Source organism: Vulpes vulpes, chromosome 3 (genome assembly GCF_048418805.1).
Source record: "Vulpes vulpes isolate BD-2025 chromosome 3, VulVul3, whole genome shotgun sequence".
Lineage (NCBI taxonomy): Eukaryota > Metazoa > Chordata > Mammalia > Carnivora > Canidae > Vulpes > Vulpes vulpes.
In genome coordinates, this window is record NC_132782.1 from 119,299,698 (window position 1) to 119,316,692 (window position 16,995).

The window sequence follows — 16,995 nt, forward strand, 5'->3', positions numbered from 1 at the left end:
TAAACTATATGCTGCATTCCTGGATGGCCACTGCCATGAAATGATGGAGCAAGCGCAAAAGGCAGCAAAGGGAACTCCTAATGCATTGCCAGTGAACTTCAACTTTATATAAAATAAATCAGCTGCCCACAGCTGATTTCAGGTTATTTCTCTCACCAAATGTCCCCTTAGTGCTCAGAATTGTTATACTCGCAGCTAATAAGGGTGTACTCGCTAACCAACCGAGTAGGTGATTTCTGAAACCATTTTGCAGCAAACATTTACATATAAGGGTTAAGTGGTGATTGTGCTTGTGTGGCAGCTGCCCTGATGTAATGGGCCATAACGACCCTGTGGAAGCAGGTATGGGTGCTGGTGTCAAGGAGGAAAGAACGAGAAAGTCAGAACACAAATGACTTGATGGATTCCCATTAGACCTTGGACTCAGGAGCACCTAAACAGGTCTGAAAGGACAGCATCCTACACAGCTGTACAGCCGTGTGTCAAGAACCCTTCCACTAAAGAGTTTTATGGAAAACCCAAACTACAGAGAAGACATGTTGCTGTACGAGGCCATTATCATTGACTTGGCAGAGAATATGTACACAAATGGTCCCAAAGTATGCGTTTAAAGGATACATTATTAAATCTGTTATGCCAATCATATGCATATTAAGGACTCCAAACTGAGCATCAATAGGGAACATCCCACAAATCTGACTCTGTCCCTTGGAAAACCATTCGGCCCAGTGACGAGCTTAAATGCAACCAAGGCTTCCAAATATCTACATCATACTAAGATGTAGCCTTTTAAAAAGACTGTCCTGTGGATTTGGGGGTAAATATATAAAGTGTATGCATCACTGCACTTGAGAAAGCTAAGGGATAACACTAATTCTTTTTTCCTCTTTTGGTTTCTAACATCACATAGGTAGTGAACTGGGAGGGAACTGACTTGTTTAAAGGCTTGAGACCATGTCCCCATGAAAGGCGGTCATGAGAAGTTTTGTAAAGTGCCCTTTCCCACTCATGAGCAGAAAGAGAGGCACGCTGAAGACAGCAAGGAAGCCCTTCCATAGGAGGACAGGATCAGGGCTCAGTTAGCATTCTCTTGCCAGGGGCTGAGGTCAGGAAAGCTGTACACACCATCCAGGGCTGATGCGAATGGAAACGGCACTCTGAAGGAGACCTGCTATTTTACTTAGATCTGTAAATTATGAAACAATTCCAGAAGAGGCATATTGCTACCAGTGTCATGCAAACCAGAAGACAGAGCTAGAGTGTTCTCCATAATATGAAGAGTTGGCCCAGAACTCGTTCTCTGTTACGAGGGGTGGAAGACTACATGACCTATCACCTGCACCACAAGTGCACCCCAGATTTGCAATGAGATCTTAAATTTGATCTTTTTTTTAAAAAAAGACTTTTATTTATTTATTTATTCACGAGAGACACAGAGAGAGGGACAGAGACACAGGCAGAGGGAGAAGCAGGCTTCATGCGGGGAGCCCAACATGGGACTTGATCTTGGGATCCCAGGATCCCAGGATCACACCTTGAGCCAAAGCAGACGCTCAACCACTGAGCCTCTCAAGCGCCCCTTAAATTTGACCTTTTATGAGAGATTATCAAACACCTGGTATATAGCCAACAAATGTCCCTGCTCTTTTACAGACTTATTATAGTTTTGCTAACGTGTTTGAATAAAGCTCTTCTGGAAGTCTCTGGTTTCTAAAATGTAGCTTGCTTTTTTTTTTTTTTTTTTTTTTTTTTGGCAAAGCACATACCTGTTCCCCAGAAAGACGGGTCCTCTCTTTGAAATATTTAGTCTTTCAGGGCACTTTAGTCATAGTGACACCTAATAGCCAAGCTCTTTTTCTGACTCTCCACAAAATCAGGTTTAGACTATAATTCAAACCAGTCCCCAAAGGCACTTCTGAAAAAAGGCAAGCCGTTAGGTTTTAGGTAAAAACACTCTTTATTGCTCAAAATTGTTTCCTGTTACAAAACCTTTTCCACAGTGCTAGGTCTAAGATGATCTTATGCTAATTTAACTCACTGGGGACTGTGAACAGATGCTACTTTGATTAATAGTTTCACTATCCTGAAAATGCCAGGCCAGGTTCAAGATAATAAAGTCAGGTAAGAATACTATTAAAATCTGCCATGTGATTATATCTGTTATGGGAAGAAAAACGAGATCACAATTCCAGGATCAAATAAAGACCACCTATGATAAAAAAAAAATGACATAAACCAAATGAACACACTGTCTGAATTCTTTAGCACATTGATTTACATCATGTTAATCACTGAACTCTTTACTAATACCTTATAGGTAAACTTTCAGCCACGTCCTTGGTGAAAATTCAACGCATCACCCCAACGTTATCTTTTCACACAGGATTTAACTTTCCGCCCAGAAAAAGACTTATGGATACCACAAGTAAAAACAACAAATTCTAAAAAAAACAAAAAACAAAAAACAAAACAAAAAAAAAAACAACAACAAATTCTGTAATTCTGCTTATCAAAAGGACGGCATCTGAATTTGTATGCCCAGGCCATTACTCTCCAGCAAATATGTTTTCAATATTCCAAAGGTCATATTTAAAATACTCATAGAAAACCATGACCCTTGAAAATAAGGGCCTGCATAAGTTGACAAACGAGCCTATTCTTGAGGCATTAGCTCCTCTCTCCTTTGCTTCTCTTCTCACTGATCTAACCAAGGACTTCCAAGTTACAGCAGTTTCCAGATGAGGAAAACCATGAACTCTAATCTAGCCTTAAACAATGAAATTCGGGGATGGCCTCACACAGGTATGTGAAGAAACCTTTGTGTTGTTAAAGTGGTTTACCAATGGATTTTCATCCTTTACCATAATGCATATGACCTAATCCTATTCCCAGTCTCCAACGTGAAATTAACCTTCAGCTGAACTTTGTCTTTTATAATCTATACACAATACACGTGTCTCGGTGGAATCTTTGGTTTGCAGGAAGGCAGAAGGTACATTCCAGTGCATCGATCACACTGCAACTTGTAATTCCAGGGCCTGCAAGCAAGCCTTCATTGAGAAGGAAGCTAGCCTGTTAGCACAAATCTGCCACCCACAGATTCAGCGCATGAGTCTTTACACTCCCAGCATTTGTACACATAGATGACATGCCCCCACGTAATATGAAATACTCTATTCAAAAGGGTTGCCTCACCATTGCACAGAATGTCTCAGGAGGGTCTCCACAGGTAATGTCCGGAGGATCCAGTTTTACTTTCAGATATTTGGTCATGTCCGTGGATTCCGGCTGACAGGCCATGTAATCCCAAACTTTCCCTTCTTCTGTATAAATCTGAGTCTTACACACATCATAATGTCCCCATACCAAAGGGTAGGGCTGCATCACTGAGGACACTGTAACCCAAAGGGCGTGAATTGACAGGAATCTTGACAAATACATCTCTAAATTCTTGGCAGTCTTCGTGGAAATAAAGCAGAGTGTGGTTATCGGTGATCTCTATTTTACATATACATATAGGTCTATATGTAGGCAGGTCTGTATTTTTTTTTTTTAAAAAAGAGGATGAAACCTCAACGTAGATCCCAAATCTAAAAGTGAAGGGCTGATACTGTGCGTGTTCAGGTATATTGAGGACTTTGGTGGGAGCCTAACATACTTGTGCGTTAGGCGTTGACAACAACTTGCAGCTTCCTCGTGGTCCTAGAACATATCTTTTAGACTGGGGCGTAGTTTGGTTTTGTAAACGATGTCCAGTAGCAGAGAATGACTTTGCAAAGTGATGGCTCTCCTGTTGTACATCCAATAACCCTGGGTGATCCTTGGTGCTCACGGCTCACACAAGATGCTCAGACTCAGTAGGATTTCAGTATCTGAAGCAAAAGGATGAGTGTCTATAGCCAGGTGTCTGTTTCTCATCAATCATTCTTTCCTTCTGGCACCAACACCCTTTAAGAAACAATAAGAGTAAGAGTTATTGCCCCAGAATCAATGCATTACAAACCGTATGATATGTTGACATTTGGGAGGTTTGATGCAATATAAAGCAAATTGGTGTAATATGGATAACCTTTACTCCGCTGTTTTGCTAGAATGAGCAAACCACAGAAATCATTCACATTGGGGAGAATTTTGATATGAAGGATTTAACTCTTCCATAACAAAGACAGATGTGCATGTTTCAGGTGAGTTACAGGTTTTCACTTCAAAAATTGTATTTCCATCTTGACAAAACTGAGAGCAAGCAGCTAGATTTAAACATTTCTCATGGATTGCAGTGCTAGAAAATCTTCCACCAGGAGAACAATGGGGGAAATGAATGCTTTTATAACAATGACAAAAAAGTGACAACTACTTGTATGCCTTTTGTCTGTTGGCAAAGAGACCCTAAAAATCTCTAAATTCCTTGTACATTTCTTAGCTTTTGTTAGCTGGAGTGAAAACCGGCATTGTTCACACAAGGCTGTCCCTTTGGATTTGCTCATTATATTGGAAGAACTTAGCCTCTTTTGTTTAGTTGCATTTAGTGATAAAGATAACTTGGCTCTCTGAAAAAAATACTCAAAAATAAAACCAAAGGAGCAAATTTTCTTTTCACAAGAATCTTCTATTTTCTTACATCTTTTTATAGCCATTACATCTGCATTTGCACTTACTTTCTGTAACAGAAGAAGAGAATTTGTCCCAAAGGCGAATATTATATGCTGCTTTAAAAACTAAAAGCTCTGTAGTAAAACGCACAATTTAAAATGCACACATAAAAATAGCTGAGGGTGAGTTAACAGGCCATGAAGCAGAATAATATGGCACTAATTCTAAGAGAAAATAAAAATTACTGTTTAAAAGTACTTTGGGTTAACTGATAATGCAGCCTCCCTGACTACGCGTACTAGTCACTGGTGAGTTGAAATGGCAACTTTTATCTTTAGAGACTGCTGTCCAAGTCTAACCAAACATTAATATTTGGAATCCAAGGTGTAAAAAACAGGCATTTGTGTGATTGGTTGGTTCATACAGTCAAAGTCCCAGTAATTATTTTTTTAAACACTGAAAAAGGACAAAAAAGCCTACAGGACAAAAAATGCCATTATAGAGCCTTTAATTCACATAGGCGGTTTAAATAGGGAAGTTCACTATCTTCAAACAATCTTAGAAAAGGAATTCAATATACTTAAATAATGCACCATCTTAAAATGAACTAAGCCACAGAGACTATGAAATGCCAACGGATGGCTGAATAGTGTTTCCATAGCAAAGTAATTTATAATAATTGCTTTATGGATGCAAGTGCAATTTTCATTATATTCAATTCATAAAATGTTATCATACAGCTGCAATTTGTGATATTTTCTATTAGGAAAAGTGTTGAATATTTAAGTTCCTACGAAGCAATAATTAGCAGTTTGTCTAAACATGTATAAACTGCAGATTTGAATCTGCCTCCTCCTAGCAACATATAGATGTGTTGGGCACATTTTGATTTCTGAAGCTAAAAACAAAGAAATCACAGAGAAGCATGTGTTGTGGCTACTACAGCCCTCTGCTTTTTCAGATTCAATGGCAATTTTAAGCCGATATTTTCAGAAACAGCCGACAATTTGAGAATTAAAAATCTGAAAAGGTGTCAAAATAACACAAATGTACATTTTCTAGATGCAGTTTTCAACTGGTTACTACTTCATTCTAACAAGAACACACACTTTCATGGGGTGTGGGGGAGCTGGGCATTATAGCAGAAGTGGTGTAAAATCTACGAGACTAGAAATTATTAACTTCAACTCTTAGTTTCAAATACATAGCAACTTATTTTTCAAAAATAATATAATCTGGAAGACTGGGAATGGACTGCTCTGTTTGAAGTGAGTGAAAATTATGAGTTAATTTTTAATACTGTTTTTACAATGTGACCTTAAGTGTGTATTCGAATGCTCCCTGACATTAACCTTCACTTTTTTTTAAATAAACCTAACATTTATTTATTTGTAACTCTGTCTTTATCCACCTTCTGCCTTATGGCAACGACAAAATAAAGGATGACCAGTAGACATATGTGAAAAATTTGGACACCAAGGAAATGTATGTGAACCTGTTACTTGACGCGACAGCAATCCCAATATAACGAATTCTCATTAAAGTATAGCAGAATTATAATGATGGTCATTACACAGAATTATGGACTACACCATTGATCGAATTTAGAGAACTGACAAGGAAAAATGCAGAGGAGTGCAGGATATTTGAATATTAGGCAGTTGCAGGACTGTGCGACAGACATTCTTGACAAGAAGCAGCCAATTATAGCTTAAATTTCTGGCACATAACCAGTTGTGATTAATAGTTTTCCATTACATTACAGACATATTATTAATGTATTAAAAATGTCAAGCTTTGGCAAGCACTAATATGGCATGGCTCGGTTAGTCTGCAGAATTTACATTTAATGAGCTCCCATTGACATAGAAAAAGATATTGACCACGGCATATTACAGATCAGGAGCAGAGGGTCACTAAGCTGTTCTTTAACATAATTGCTTAATTTCATCCTAATTTTTATATTTGTAGCATGTATGCTGCTATGTATTCTTCACTCCTTACTTTATTCAGCGCCACATACAGTTCAAAGAAAATCCTCTTGTTTTAAAATTAATAAGAAATTAAATCTGAATTTCCATGGCACACAGTGGAAAGGAAGCCTCTGTCAAAACTCGGGAATTTGCTTTTAAAGTATCATTATGGAGTTTTCAAAGAAAATAAAACAATATGAAAGTAGAATAGTATTTACCCCCTAACCTCTATTGCCTACTGGCACCGGTTCCCATCTGGCTATGCTTTCAACCAGGTTAAAATCATCAACAGCTTCTTAAAAGCTACGTCATCACAGCAAATAGCTAGGCAAACGGATGGTGGGAAGGACAGTCAACGACATATTTGGGGATTTAATATACAAAACCAACCCCTTCTGGCCCATAACTGAACTAATTGCCAAGTAATGGGGGCTCTCAATTTGTCCCAGGTGTCCGTATCACCTAATGTGAGCAGCTTCAGAAGGGCTCTGGGCAGTCACGGTTCTAGTTCTTTGCTTTGCCAGCCTTGGGAACTGATTGTTTTCAAATAATGCCATCATCTCTACCTATGCACTAAAGTGCTGAGAAGTCCTCTTTGATGAAAATACCCATTAATATGCTATGAGAACTCCACAGACTCTCCCTGGTATATCAATTTGCAGAGCCTATGTGAAAATATAAAATTATGTCCTCAGGTTGATAGATGCTATTGATCTGGACTAAAAGGGGCTATAACATGGCTCTGCATCCACAGGACATCTTTTTCCAGGATTCTGAAGCTAATTCCCTTCCACCTGCGAATAACTTGGGGGAAAGTATTTCACAGGCCCTTTCTCTCATCAGAAAGGAAGCCTCCCAAAGTAGTACACAGGAGTAATAATGGTCAAAATGATAGACAATCATATTCTAAAAACAACTGCCAATTTCATCAACTGAGAGGAAAATATTGACAGTAAAACCATTAACTCTAGCTCATTTGTTTTATTATATAATCTCACTAGGAGGTGGGAGTGGTAGTAGTAGGCTATTTATTCCATAAATACTCAGCTCTTCAGGAGCACCTGAAATAGACAGCTATTGACTCATTCCTCACAGACATTAAGAATTTTATAAATATGCATGTTTCTGAATGGGAAGGAACAAAAAGAACACTGACTATAATCATATCTCATTGAATGAAAAGTATAAAGAGATAAAGACATACCCAAATTCTATAACCCACCAAAATTAGCAGATTCCAACACTGTCATAATGAGATTGATATAATTAAGATATACTGAATGCTTTTTGCATTTATTTATTATTGTGAGGAAAGCATTTTCTAGCCACCTTAACGGGAAACATTTGCTTCTACCCTTTTGTTAACTGTCTTCTGGAATATAAGGAATTTAACATGTGCTGCAACATCATTGGCATATTTTACTCGTGCTTGATTGGGTATTATGAGCAACTGCCTATCATGAGATTCTTAATAAAACCAAATAGCACACCTTAGCATTTGACAGACCTCGGTTTTCACTGAGAGAAGAATGATTAGAGGAGTCAGACAGCATATACTTAGCAGGATGTTTGGGGATGGGATAATATATAAAATTAGTTCAGAATCAGTAAGCCTGGAAGAAATCTGGCATTTCATTACCATAGAACAACAAATCTCTCCTTCTTGTGTAGGAAAGTTCAGACAGCCAAGGTTCCAAACACACATTTAAGAAAATATACACCCACCTGAAGTTTTGAAACAAAGCTCTGGATTGTGAAGATAAAATCATTCTTAAAGTATGCTATATCTCTTACTGACCTACAACACACACACACACACACACACACACACATTTTTTTTTTAAATGTAATATTTGACTTTCTGAGTTGCATGAAATTTTATTTCTTTCCAAGCGACTTGATGCCTGGTAACTCTAAAACTCTTCACATCTTAACAACTCTTAGAAAAGCATAACAACTAAATGTGTAATGGCTTAAATTTTTTTGACATATTACCTGGGGTTTTTGTTTTTGTTTTTGTTTTGGAATATAATAATGGAGGCAGACAAGTAGTTGTGCCAATTGCAAATATACAAAAGGAAACTGCAAAATACTTTAAGCTCGTCCTAAAAAAACTAACCCGATTCACTTTAACACACATGCCCCGTGAAAGCTGACAAAACAAAAATCTCAATAGAAGAAAAAGCTTTGTGTGCAAATAATATAAACTGTTTTCATACAAAATTTTAAGATGATCTCTCTTAAATTTCACAGTAAGGAGTTTAACCACATTAATAGCCATATATGGAATTCCGAATGCCTTCATATTGATCTTTAGTGGTGAAATACATGTCATTTCACGGCATCCAGAAGAGAAAAGGAAATATATCCCTTACATATGTAAGCTGGGACAACATGAGGTGCAAAACACTTGATGCATTTTTTTTTCTTTGCATCCTCATCCACGTGCAAATACCCAAATTTTGTCTTAATGAAAAACTGAAAGCTGCATATCTTCCAAAAGAATCTTGGACAGTTACTGAGCTGCCTTTCCTTTGCAAAAGAGAAGGGGGGATGGGTGGGCAAGACTTTCAAAGTGACGCAAAATACCTAATGAAATCTGGGGCTGTTCATTCTCCACAGGTTAGAGAGGCTCTCAAGGGCTAGACAAATCAGGGGGAAAAAAAAACACCTTACCCCTTCTCTGAAAAAGAGAATTTCCGGGAAACTTTTCTTCTAACAAGCTTAACCATTAAGTAAATTGGAATAAATGATTTTGTTGGAGGATCTTTCTGGTTAATTCCCCCCCGTTTCTGATAGATAGCTTTTAGTATGTTCAGTCATAAAACAGGGCCTTATTTCTAGAGCAAATCTACTGCCAGTCACGCCATATGTTTAGTGGAATTCTGAATCTTAGAATTTTCCATTCGGAAGACTGACAAACTGTTCGGATAAGGAGCGGCAGCTCTGCATTCGGAGGGGAGAAGCACGGAGAAGCTGCTGGGTGACCAAGGCCTCCGCCCTCTGCAAATCTATACCTGATGCGACGGTGGGAACGCGTCTACCGACTTTTCCCAATCAAGTTGCTTTAGGATCCCCGCTGGGAATCTCCCCGCGAGGCGAGGCCCGCGGAAGGACCACGCCGGAGCGGCGGGCGGGGGGCGGCGGGCGGCGGGCGGCGGGCGGGGGGCGCCGGGGGGCGGTCCCGGTCCGTCGCTGGAAGAAACGGCAGAGGGCGCACTTTCTTTTTTTATCTAACTTTTCCCGGGTATGAATCACTTAATTGGTTATTTTGGGCCCACTAATATTCGGGATTATTTGTATTACATATAGATATGCTCGGACCCACGAGGACCGGAACCCGACGTCCCAGCCGAGCCCGTCACCCGGTCCAGGCAGCGCCCCGAGGCCCCGCGCAGCCCTCGCCGTCCTGCTCCCGCGCGGCGCGGGGCACCGGCCTTAGACCCAGGGGACCCCGCTCTGGGCGCCCGCCGGCTCCGCGGGGCCGCCGGGGGCACGGGCTCGGCGGGTTTTCTCCAGGGCCAAGGCCACCGGCAAGAGGCGCGAAGAGCCCCCCGCGCTGGGCGGGCGGGGGGCGGGGGCGGGGGGCGCCCGGGGCTGCGGGGGCGGCGGCCGGGCTCCCGGGGGGGCACCGCGCGCCCACCGCGCCCACCGCACCCTGAGCACCCCACACCCCGCACCCCGTGCACCCACCGCACCCCGTGCACCCCGCACCGCGCACCCCGCACCGCGCACCCCCCGGGCGCCCACCGCACCCCGCGCCCCGCGCTCGGGCGCACACCCAGGAAGGCGCGCGGGTGGGTGTGAGCGCGTGCGGGGGGTGCGCGCCGCGGCTCCGCGCTGCCTCCTCCGGGCGCTTCACAAAGTTCCTCACCCCCCCCCCCCCAGGCTCCCTCCCGCCTGTGGCTCGCGGGGGCAGGGAGCCGGGGGGCCGGGCCCGGACGGCCGGCGCGGGGGGCCGCACTCCCCGCGGGGCCCGCTGGCCCCTGCGCCCCCGGGAGCCGCCCGACGGCGCGGGGGGGCCCTGCCCAGCCCGGGGGCCTCGGCCGAGCGTCGGCGGGGCGCGGGGGCGCGGGGGCGCGGGGCCGGGTGCGGACGCGGGCCGCCGCTGCAGCCGCCGCCGCCGCCCGGGTCCCGCCGCCCGGTCCCTCCGCCCCGGGTCCCGCCCGCCCGGCCCGCGGTGGGAGAGGCCCCGCGCTCCGCGCCCCGCAGCCCCGCGCCCGCCCGCCCGCCGCCGCCGCCGCCGCGTTACCTAGGTCGCGGGCCCGGAGGGGGAGCCTCCAGCGCGTCGCCCCCTCTCGGAGCCCTCGCCGGGAGGGGGGATTCCTTCCCGTTGACGTCCTCTTCCGAAATGCAAAAGATCAGTGACTTTGACAGGTAGCCGCGGGGGCGGGGGCGGGGGCGGGGCGGGCGGGCGGGCGGGGAGGAAGCGGCGCCGGGAAGGTGCGTCTCCTCCGGGGCCCGCGGGCCGGACGGTGATGCCGCCGCCCTCGGAGGTCGCCCGCCCGGCGCCCGCGGCCGGTCCTCCGCGCTCCTCGCGCCGCTGCCTCTGCCACTTCTCGCCTTAAACTTTTGCTGGGGGATTTTTTCTTCCCTCTGTTTCTATTTTTTCCTCCCCCTCCTGTTTTTCTTTTTTTTCCTCCCCTATATGTGTTTATTTTTAAGCTGCAGGACGATTTCCTGCGTCCCGGGGCTCAGAACCGGCGGCCGGGCGGCTCCACCTCGCTGGGCACGGCTCGCATTTTATTTCAGACGAAGACGCGGTGCTTGGTCAGGAGGGACATAAATCAGGACAATTAGCGTTGGCGCCAAGAAGATCCTCTGGTGACACTCTCGCCCGGGCTTCCTGCGCGCATTCCTCCGCTCAAGTCAGAGCTGTCACCGCACGGAGCGCTGAAGGCTGCGAGCCGCGACGCGCCCCAAGTCCGTTTGATGAAATATGCATGGCCCGCGCCGCTTCCGGACGGCGGCTCCCGGCCCCCGCCCCCGCCCGCGCCCGCGCCCCCGCCCCCGCCCGCGGCGCCCGCCCGACCCGCGCCCGCGGCCGCCGAGCTCGCGGCAAACTTAGGGACGCGCGCGGCGCGGAGTGAGCGGGGCCCGGCCGCGGCGGAGCCCCAGCAGCCCGCCCAGGCGCGGCTCGCGGGGCGGCACCAGCGTCTCACTTAAAAGCGGCTCCTCCGCGGCAACTGCGAGGGGAAGGATCGCAGACCCCGCGCCACCCCGAGACCCGCGCGCTCCGAGCGGTCCTAACTCCGTCCGGCTCGCGCCGGCGGCCGCCGCTCCCGACGCAGGTGCCGCCGCCCCACCAGCAGGGCGCCGCGCCTCCGAGCCCAGGCGCCTGCCCCCCGCGCCCCCCCGCGCCCCGCGCCCCCCGCGCCCCGCCCCCAGCCGCGAGCCTCACGCGGCTCCTCCGCCCGCAACTCCCGCCCCGCGAGCCGCCCCCCGCGCCGGCCTGAGCCTCCCGCTCCAGACACCCGTTCTCCTGCGCAAAGTTGAAGTTCAGGAGAGCTGGGCACGCCATGGCTCCTTGCTCTTCCCAAAGAAGCACACAAATGCCCCGGCCCCGAGGCTGCATTCCCCACCGGCGGGGGCTCAGACTTACCTGGAATCACTCTTAGCTACACGCTAACGTCAAAAAAATAAAAAAAAATAAAAATTAAAAAAAATCCAGCCTTAGATAGGGAGAGACTTTAATTAGAAAGACTATTGCAATAGGGAGAGGGAGAGCTCTGATCTCAGAAATCTGTAAGCATCTCAAAACCAAACCAAAAAAAAAAAAAAAAAAAAAAAGCTTGTCTGTGTAAGGGGAATGCGCAGGAAGGGAAAGTTGGACAGATGCGAGGAGTAGACGGAGGAGGGCACGACTGCCCTGCGGGGTTCGACAAGGGACGCGTCTCTGTGGTGCGCGGATCTGGGGAATAAGCTGACAAGGAGCCCCGTTCTGCATTTTAGCGCTTGCTCAGACTTTCCGGCAAGCCGGCATCCAGGGTTGAGGAGGGAGGAGAGAAGCCCGACTCCAGGTTGGTCCAGGCAACGCGGAAGGCACACAGGGGCAGCCGTCCACACTCCCTGCCTACGCACCCCACCGGAGAGGCGCAGAGGAAGCGCAGAGGGGTCACTTCTGCAATGACTGGAGGTGGGGGTGCTGTCAGAAGGGTGTTTGGGGGAGAAGGTTGTTGCACTGAGCCTACAGCCAGACCCTCTTTGGCCCCCAAGGAGCCAGGAAGGAGGCATCCAGTCCCTAGACCCTTCAACACGGAGAAGCCACAGCAAATCCTTACCTTGACTTTCTCCAGTGCTGCAAGCTGTGATCTCCTTGCTTTCCACCTCCCCGTCTCTTTGCTTAAGCACTGACATTGCAAAAAAAAAAAAAAAAAAAAAAAAGACCTACCTAAAGGGTGAAACTCTCTGAGGGCATGCTTAGACTGTGTTCATTCAGCGCCGGTTATGCTCCACCAGGTTGAAATCTACTGATTGTAGGGAGATGTCACTCACCACCTAAACTTCCCTCCCGGGCTCCACAGCCTAGAACCCCCAGGGGAGCCAACAGGGCTTAAGAAACAACACCCACATTGGTCCTCTCACTTCTCATTGCCGCCCCCCCCCCCACGCCCCAATGCTGAATATGAAGGGCTCTCAGCCTTAACCTCTCCCTGTCACAGGGAGCTTTCTCTCCATTTTGGCTCAAGCCAAGGAAACCCTTCTGAGTTTCTATTCTCAGCTTTGAGTGTTGCAGGTCCTTTTCCGGGAAAAAGTAAAGAAAAGATATCTATGCAGAGACTGAGAAATTCCTTCCCGGAATATACCAAGATCTTTGGGATATTGGCTCCCACCCTGGAGGAATGTTCCCTTCCAGCTGCCCAAGTCTTAGAACTAACCTCCTTCCCCTCTTCCTTTACTAAGACCCTCCCTCACTGCCTGGGCTCCTTTGACCATGAGGCAGACACCAGTCCCAAACAAGTCTGCTATGGGAAAGGGGATCCTTTGCAGTTAGGTAGCTTCTCACGCTCCTGGAGTGAGAGAGTCTTCCAGAGGTGATTTTTTTCCCCCCCAAACAGCTGCTCTGATCTTTTCACAGACTTGGTAAATCACCAATAAACATGTGGATCTAAACTTTGGCCAGGATATCAGAATCACCCAGAGGAGACTTTTCAGCATTAAAATCCCTTTCTCTCCAGATTATGATCCCTCCTCCAGTGGGGCTGGGGTGGGAAGAACCTTATCTCCAAAAAAACCACTTTGGGTGGATCCGCTATACTCCCTCGGACAGAGAAGCCGTCAATTTATATATTAGACTAGCTTTCCTGAATGTATCTTTGCACAGTTGTTTATATAATACACAGCAATCAGAAATTTACTTTAGATATTTTCTTGGCATCAGAGAAAGTAAGTTAGGGCATACTTACTTTTCCTATCATCTTTTGCCTTCTCCAAATATATATATTTAACTTCTTTGGAAAGAACGATTTTTCTGTTTTTATTTAACCTTTCGACTCTACTTCTTTTTCTCTCTCTCCTTTTAGAAAAGAATTGTTTGATCTTTCAGTTCTCCAGCTTCAGATCTCTGGCAGGTTTCCATGCATTCCTCATTCTTCTTCAACTTAGATTTTCATTTGTTTGTAATCCTGTTATGTCTCTAACTATTGTTCATTTTCCTAGGTTATTAATTGCTTAAAAACCTTCTTTTTAGAGATTTGGCAAGGCTGTTCAAATACTCGTAATGTCAATCCGCTGAACTGGTAGAAGTGGTGTATTTGCAACAAATCTGGTCCAAAAAGATATGTGTCTTCTTAGAAATACTGTAAAGTACTTAACAAAGTAGGTATAAGATCAATGTTCATTGTAGGTGTGGATAATCTTTGCCCATTTCCAGGATTCCAGTTACAGCCTCCTTGGTAACAAGAACTCCCACTATGTTAAATTAAGACTTCCATGTCTGAAATATCCAAATCAGGGACAAGTTCTGTTTGGCCAGTTGTATACTATGTGATAGATGCTTTTTATAGCCGCTGCTTGTGTCCCAGTAGAAACATCCTTCCTCGCAGTTGTAAAACCTTTAGCTCTTTCTTGCCTCCACTCTGTGCTGGGGGACATGTTTTATTACAGAGCCATTAGCAGCGTAGTTTTGACAGGTTTTGAAGTTCCTTACCTAACAGGATTTTTTAATGCTTAAATATTTTGACATTTAAACCTCTCACAAGCCCTAACCATCTGGCCTGGGCTCTATCACTAGACTGTATTGGCATTTTCCTTCTGCTGTAGGTGTTCCAAGTCCACTTATCTTCGAACTTTAAATTTACTAGCCCAAAGTATCCAGTGTCGAGCACACCCAACATAGGTATATCAGCAATCTCATTTCATGTCTCTGAGGACTGATAGTAGATCAAAGGATGTCTTCTTTAATATAAGAAAATGCATGCATTTACGGTGCTACTGATTCTCGAATGTGAAGAATAGCAGATGGTATAAGCTATTGATAGTTAATGACTGGTGCAGGGAACATGACCTTTGGCATCCATGTGCTTTCTAATATATGGCGCTGTGCAAAACAGTTTGGAAATAATAAAACAAGCTGCTTGGTTAAAATAACATAAACAATTTAACAAAATGTAGAGTCTGATCATTTCTTAGGAGAAAGCATTCTAAAAATGATGAACGTTTTTAGTCAAATATTTTATGTCTTTTTTTCTATTCTAACTTTACAGCCCTAGAAGTATTTGAGGGAGAATACTTTTCTTATTTCTGTTTACCTTATCTCAACCATAAGAGATAAACAGAAATCACTTCTTAATTGTTATGCTTTCAGAGCATGTGACATTAGATGTTTTTATCCAACCAGTAAAATCTGTCAAAATCATGACACCCTGAGCTTTTGTTAAAAAAAAAACTATTTCAGTGTTTTTGAGACTCAGAACACTGAGAGTATCTGTTTAACATTTTGTCTTTTTTCTGAGGCTACAAAAAGAGGCATCCCACTAGCAGGTTCGGATAATGCTGTAGTCTGAACAAACTCATTGTCCACCAGCTTGTATTCTGTTGCACTTAGTTTGCCTAAGATCATAAACTTATTTCTTGAAAAAAGGAGATCTTGCGGTTAATCTAGTGTGTTGGGTGAAAAGAATTCATCTTCAAAATTAACAGCTGTGTAGATTTCTTCAAATGTAATTTTCATATTTTCAATTCTTCTTCTTCAACAACAAAATCAGCATCCTTTCCCAATGGAGAAGGAAAATATATGGAGGAAGATTGAGTAACGCCCTTCGTCTAATTTAGAGATCTTTCCATCAATTCCATCCCAATGGTTCTTCTCTCCAATTCAATAAATATTGATGGAACCCACACCGCCTGCCAGGAACTGTATTAGGTGCTGGAGGCAATGCAAAGCTCTCAAGTCAGAGTGTACACTATCATGTTGGGAAAAGAGAGCTGTACTAACTGTAATGTACATTTTTAATGTCATCCTGGAGATGGCTTAAGGAAAATGTAGTTGTAATGGTCAAGTCTAGAGACTCCTTTTGTACCCAAGATGGGACAAAAATGCGTACAACTCAGTCGATGGCTTTAGCAATCACCATCAGGCCATTGGCCCAAACTATAATAGAGCGTCAACTCTGTGCTTTAGCGGCCACTGCAAGAGGTTCTTGTACTATCCTATAAAAGTGGGATAGAATGCAACAAGGGCTACACTAAAATTCTGTGAGCCACTGCAGCGAAAATATCCATGATGAAAGAAATTCCAAGAATCAAAAAATAGTAGAGACAGAAGAGAAATCTAAGATCCCAGAGTACCATTGGTTTGAATCATACTCTATCCAGACGTTTCTCCCTGCTTTTCTTAACTCTGCTTCTGGGTTCAGTTTGAGGTTTACTGTTCTGAAATTATTACTGTGGCTGCTGTTTTTATCAGCTCTATCTATGGCTCCCATCCTTTAGCTTCTATGCTGAATGGAGGCAGTGGATTTAAGTTGGTGTTGGCTTCTAGTGAGTAAGATGAGTTTGTGCCAAGTGGCCTTTACTTCCCAGTGGGCTGCCATCTCCTTTGGCAAGAAGGCTCCCTCTCCTACAGAAAATGACTAATTCTCTTCAATTCTACCTCAATTTGTAATGGAGAAGAATGAAATCAGAGGCGTTGTGAATTCTCTTCTTACTCCAATGAGCCAGGAAAAAACTCAAGTATCAGTTTTCCATACTGTGAAATCCCATAGGAAATAATGCAATTGTAAGATTGCTGTGATATCATAAAAACTATTTCTTGTTCCCCTCTCCCCTCCTTTTCCCTTATTCTCAAACACCCCCTATGTGCTAGGGACTACATCAGAAATAATAAAATGGAGGGCACCTAGGTGGCTCAGTCGGTTAAGTGTCTACCTTATGTTCAGGTCATGATCTCAGGGTCCTGGAATCAAGCTCCTGTCAGGCTCCCTGCTCAGTG

General features: G+C 44.9%; 1 protein-coding gene across 13 annotated transcripts in view; it reads right to left on the reverse strand.

The window, feature by feature from the left end:
* Positions 1-13,117, reverse strand: part of NTNG1 (netrin G1) — a 307,376-nt gene extending 294,259 nt beyond the window's left edge. For 2 of the 13 annotated variants that reach the window (XM_072754471.1, XM_072754472.1), the window contains exons 1-2: positions 10,816-11,816; positions 3,196-3,948 (exon numbers count right to left, since the gene is read on the reverse strand). In XM_072754471.1, the coding sequence (XP_072610572.1) occupies positions 3,196-3,441 (246 nt within the window). In that variant the 5' untranslated portion in view covers positions 3,442-3,948; positions 10,816-11,816. Of the gene's footprint in view, positions 1-3,195; positions 3,949-9,580; positions 9,660-10,815; positions 11,818-12,165; positions 12,513-12,844 lie in introns of those variants that run through there. The other 11 variants (XM_072754475.1, XM_072754473.1, XM_072754476.1 and 8 more) reach the window with 8 other exon arrangements.
* Positions 13,118-16,995: the final 3,878 nt, after the last annotated feature.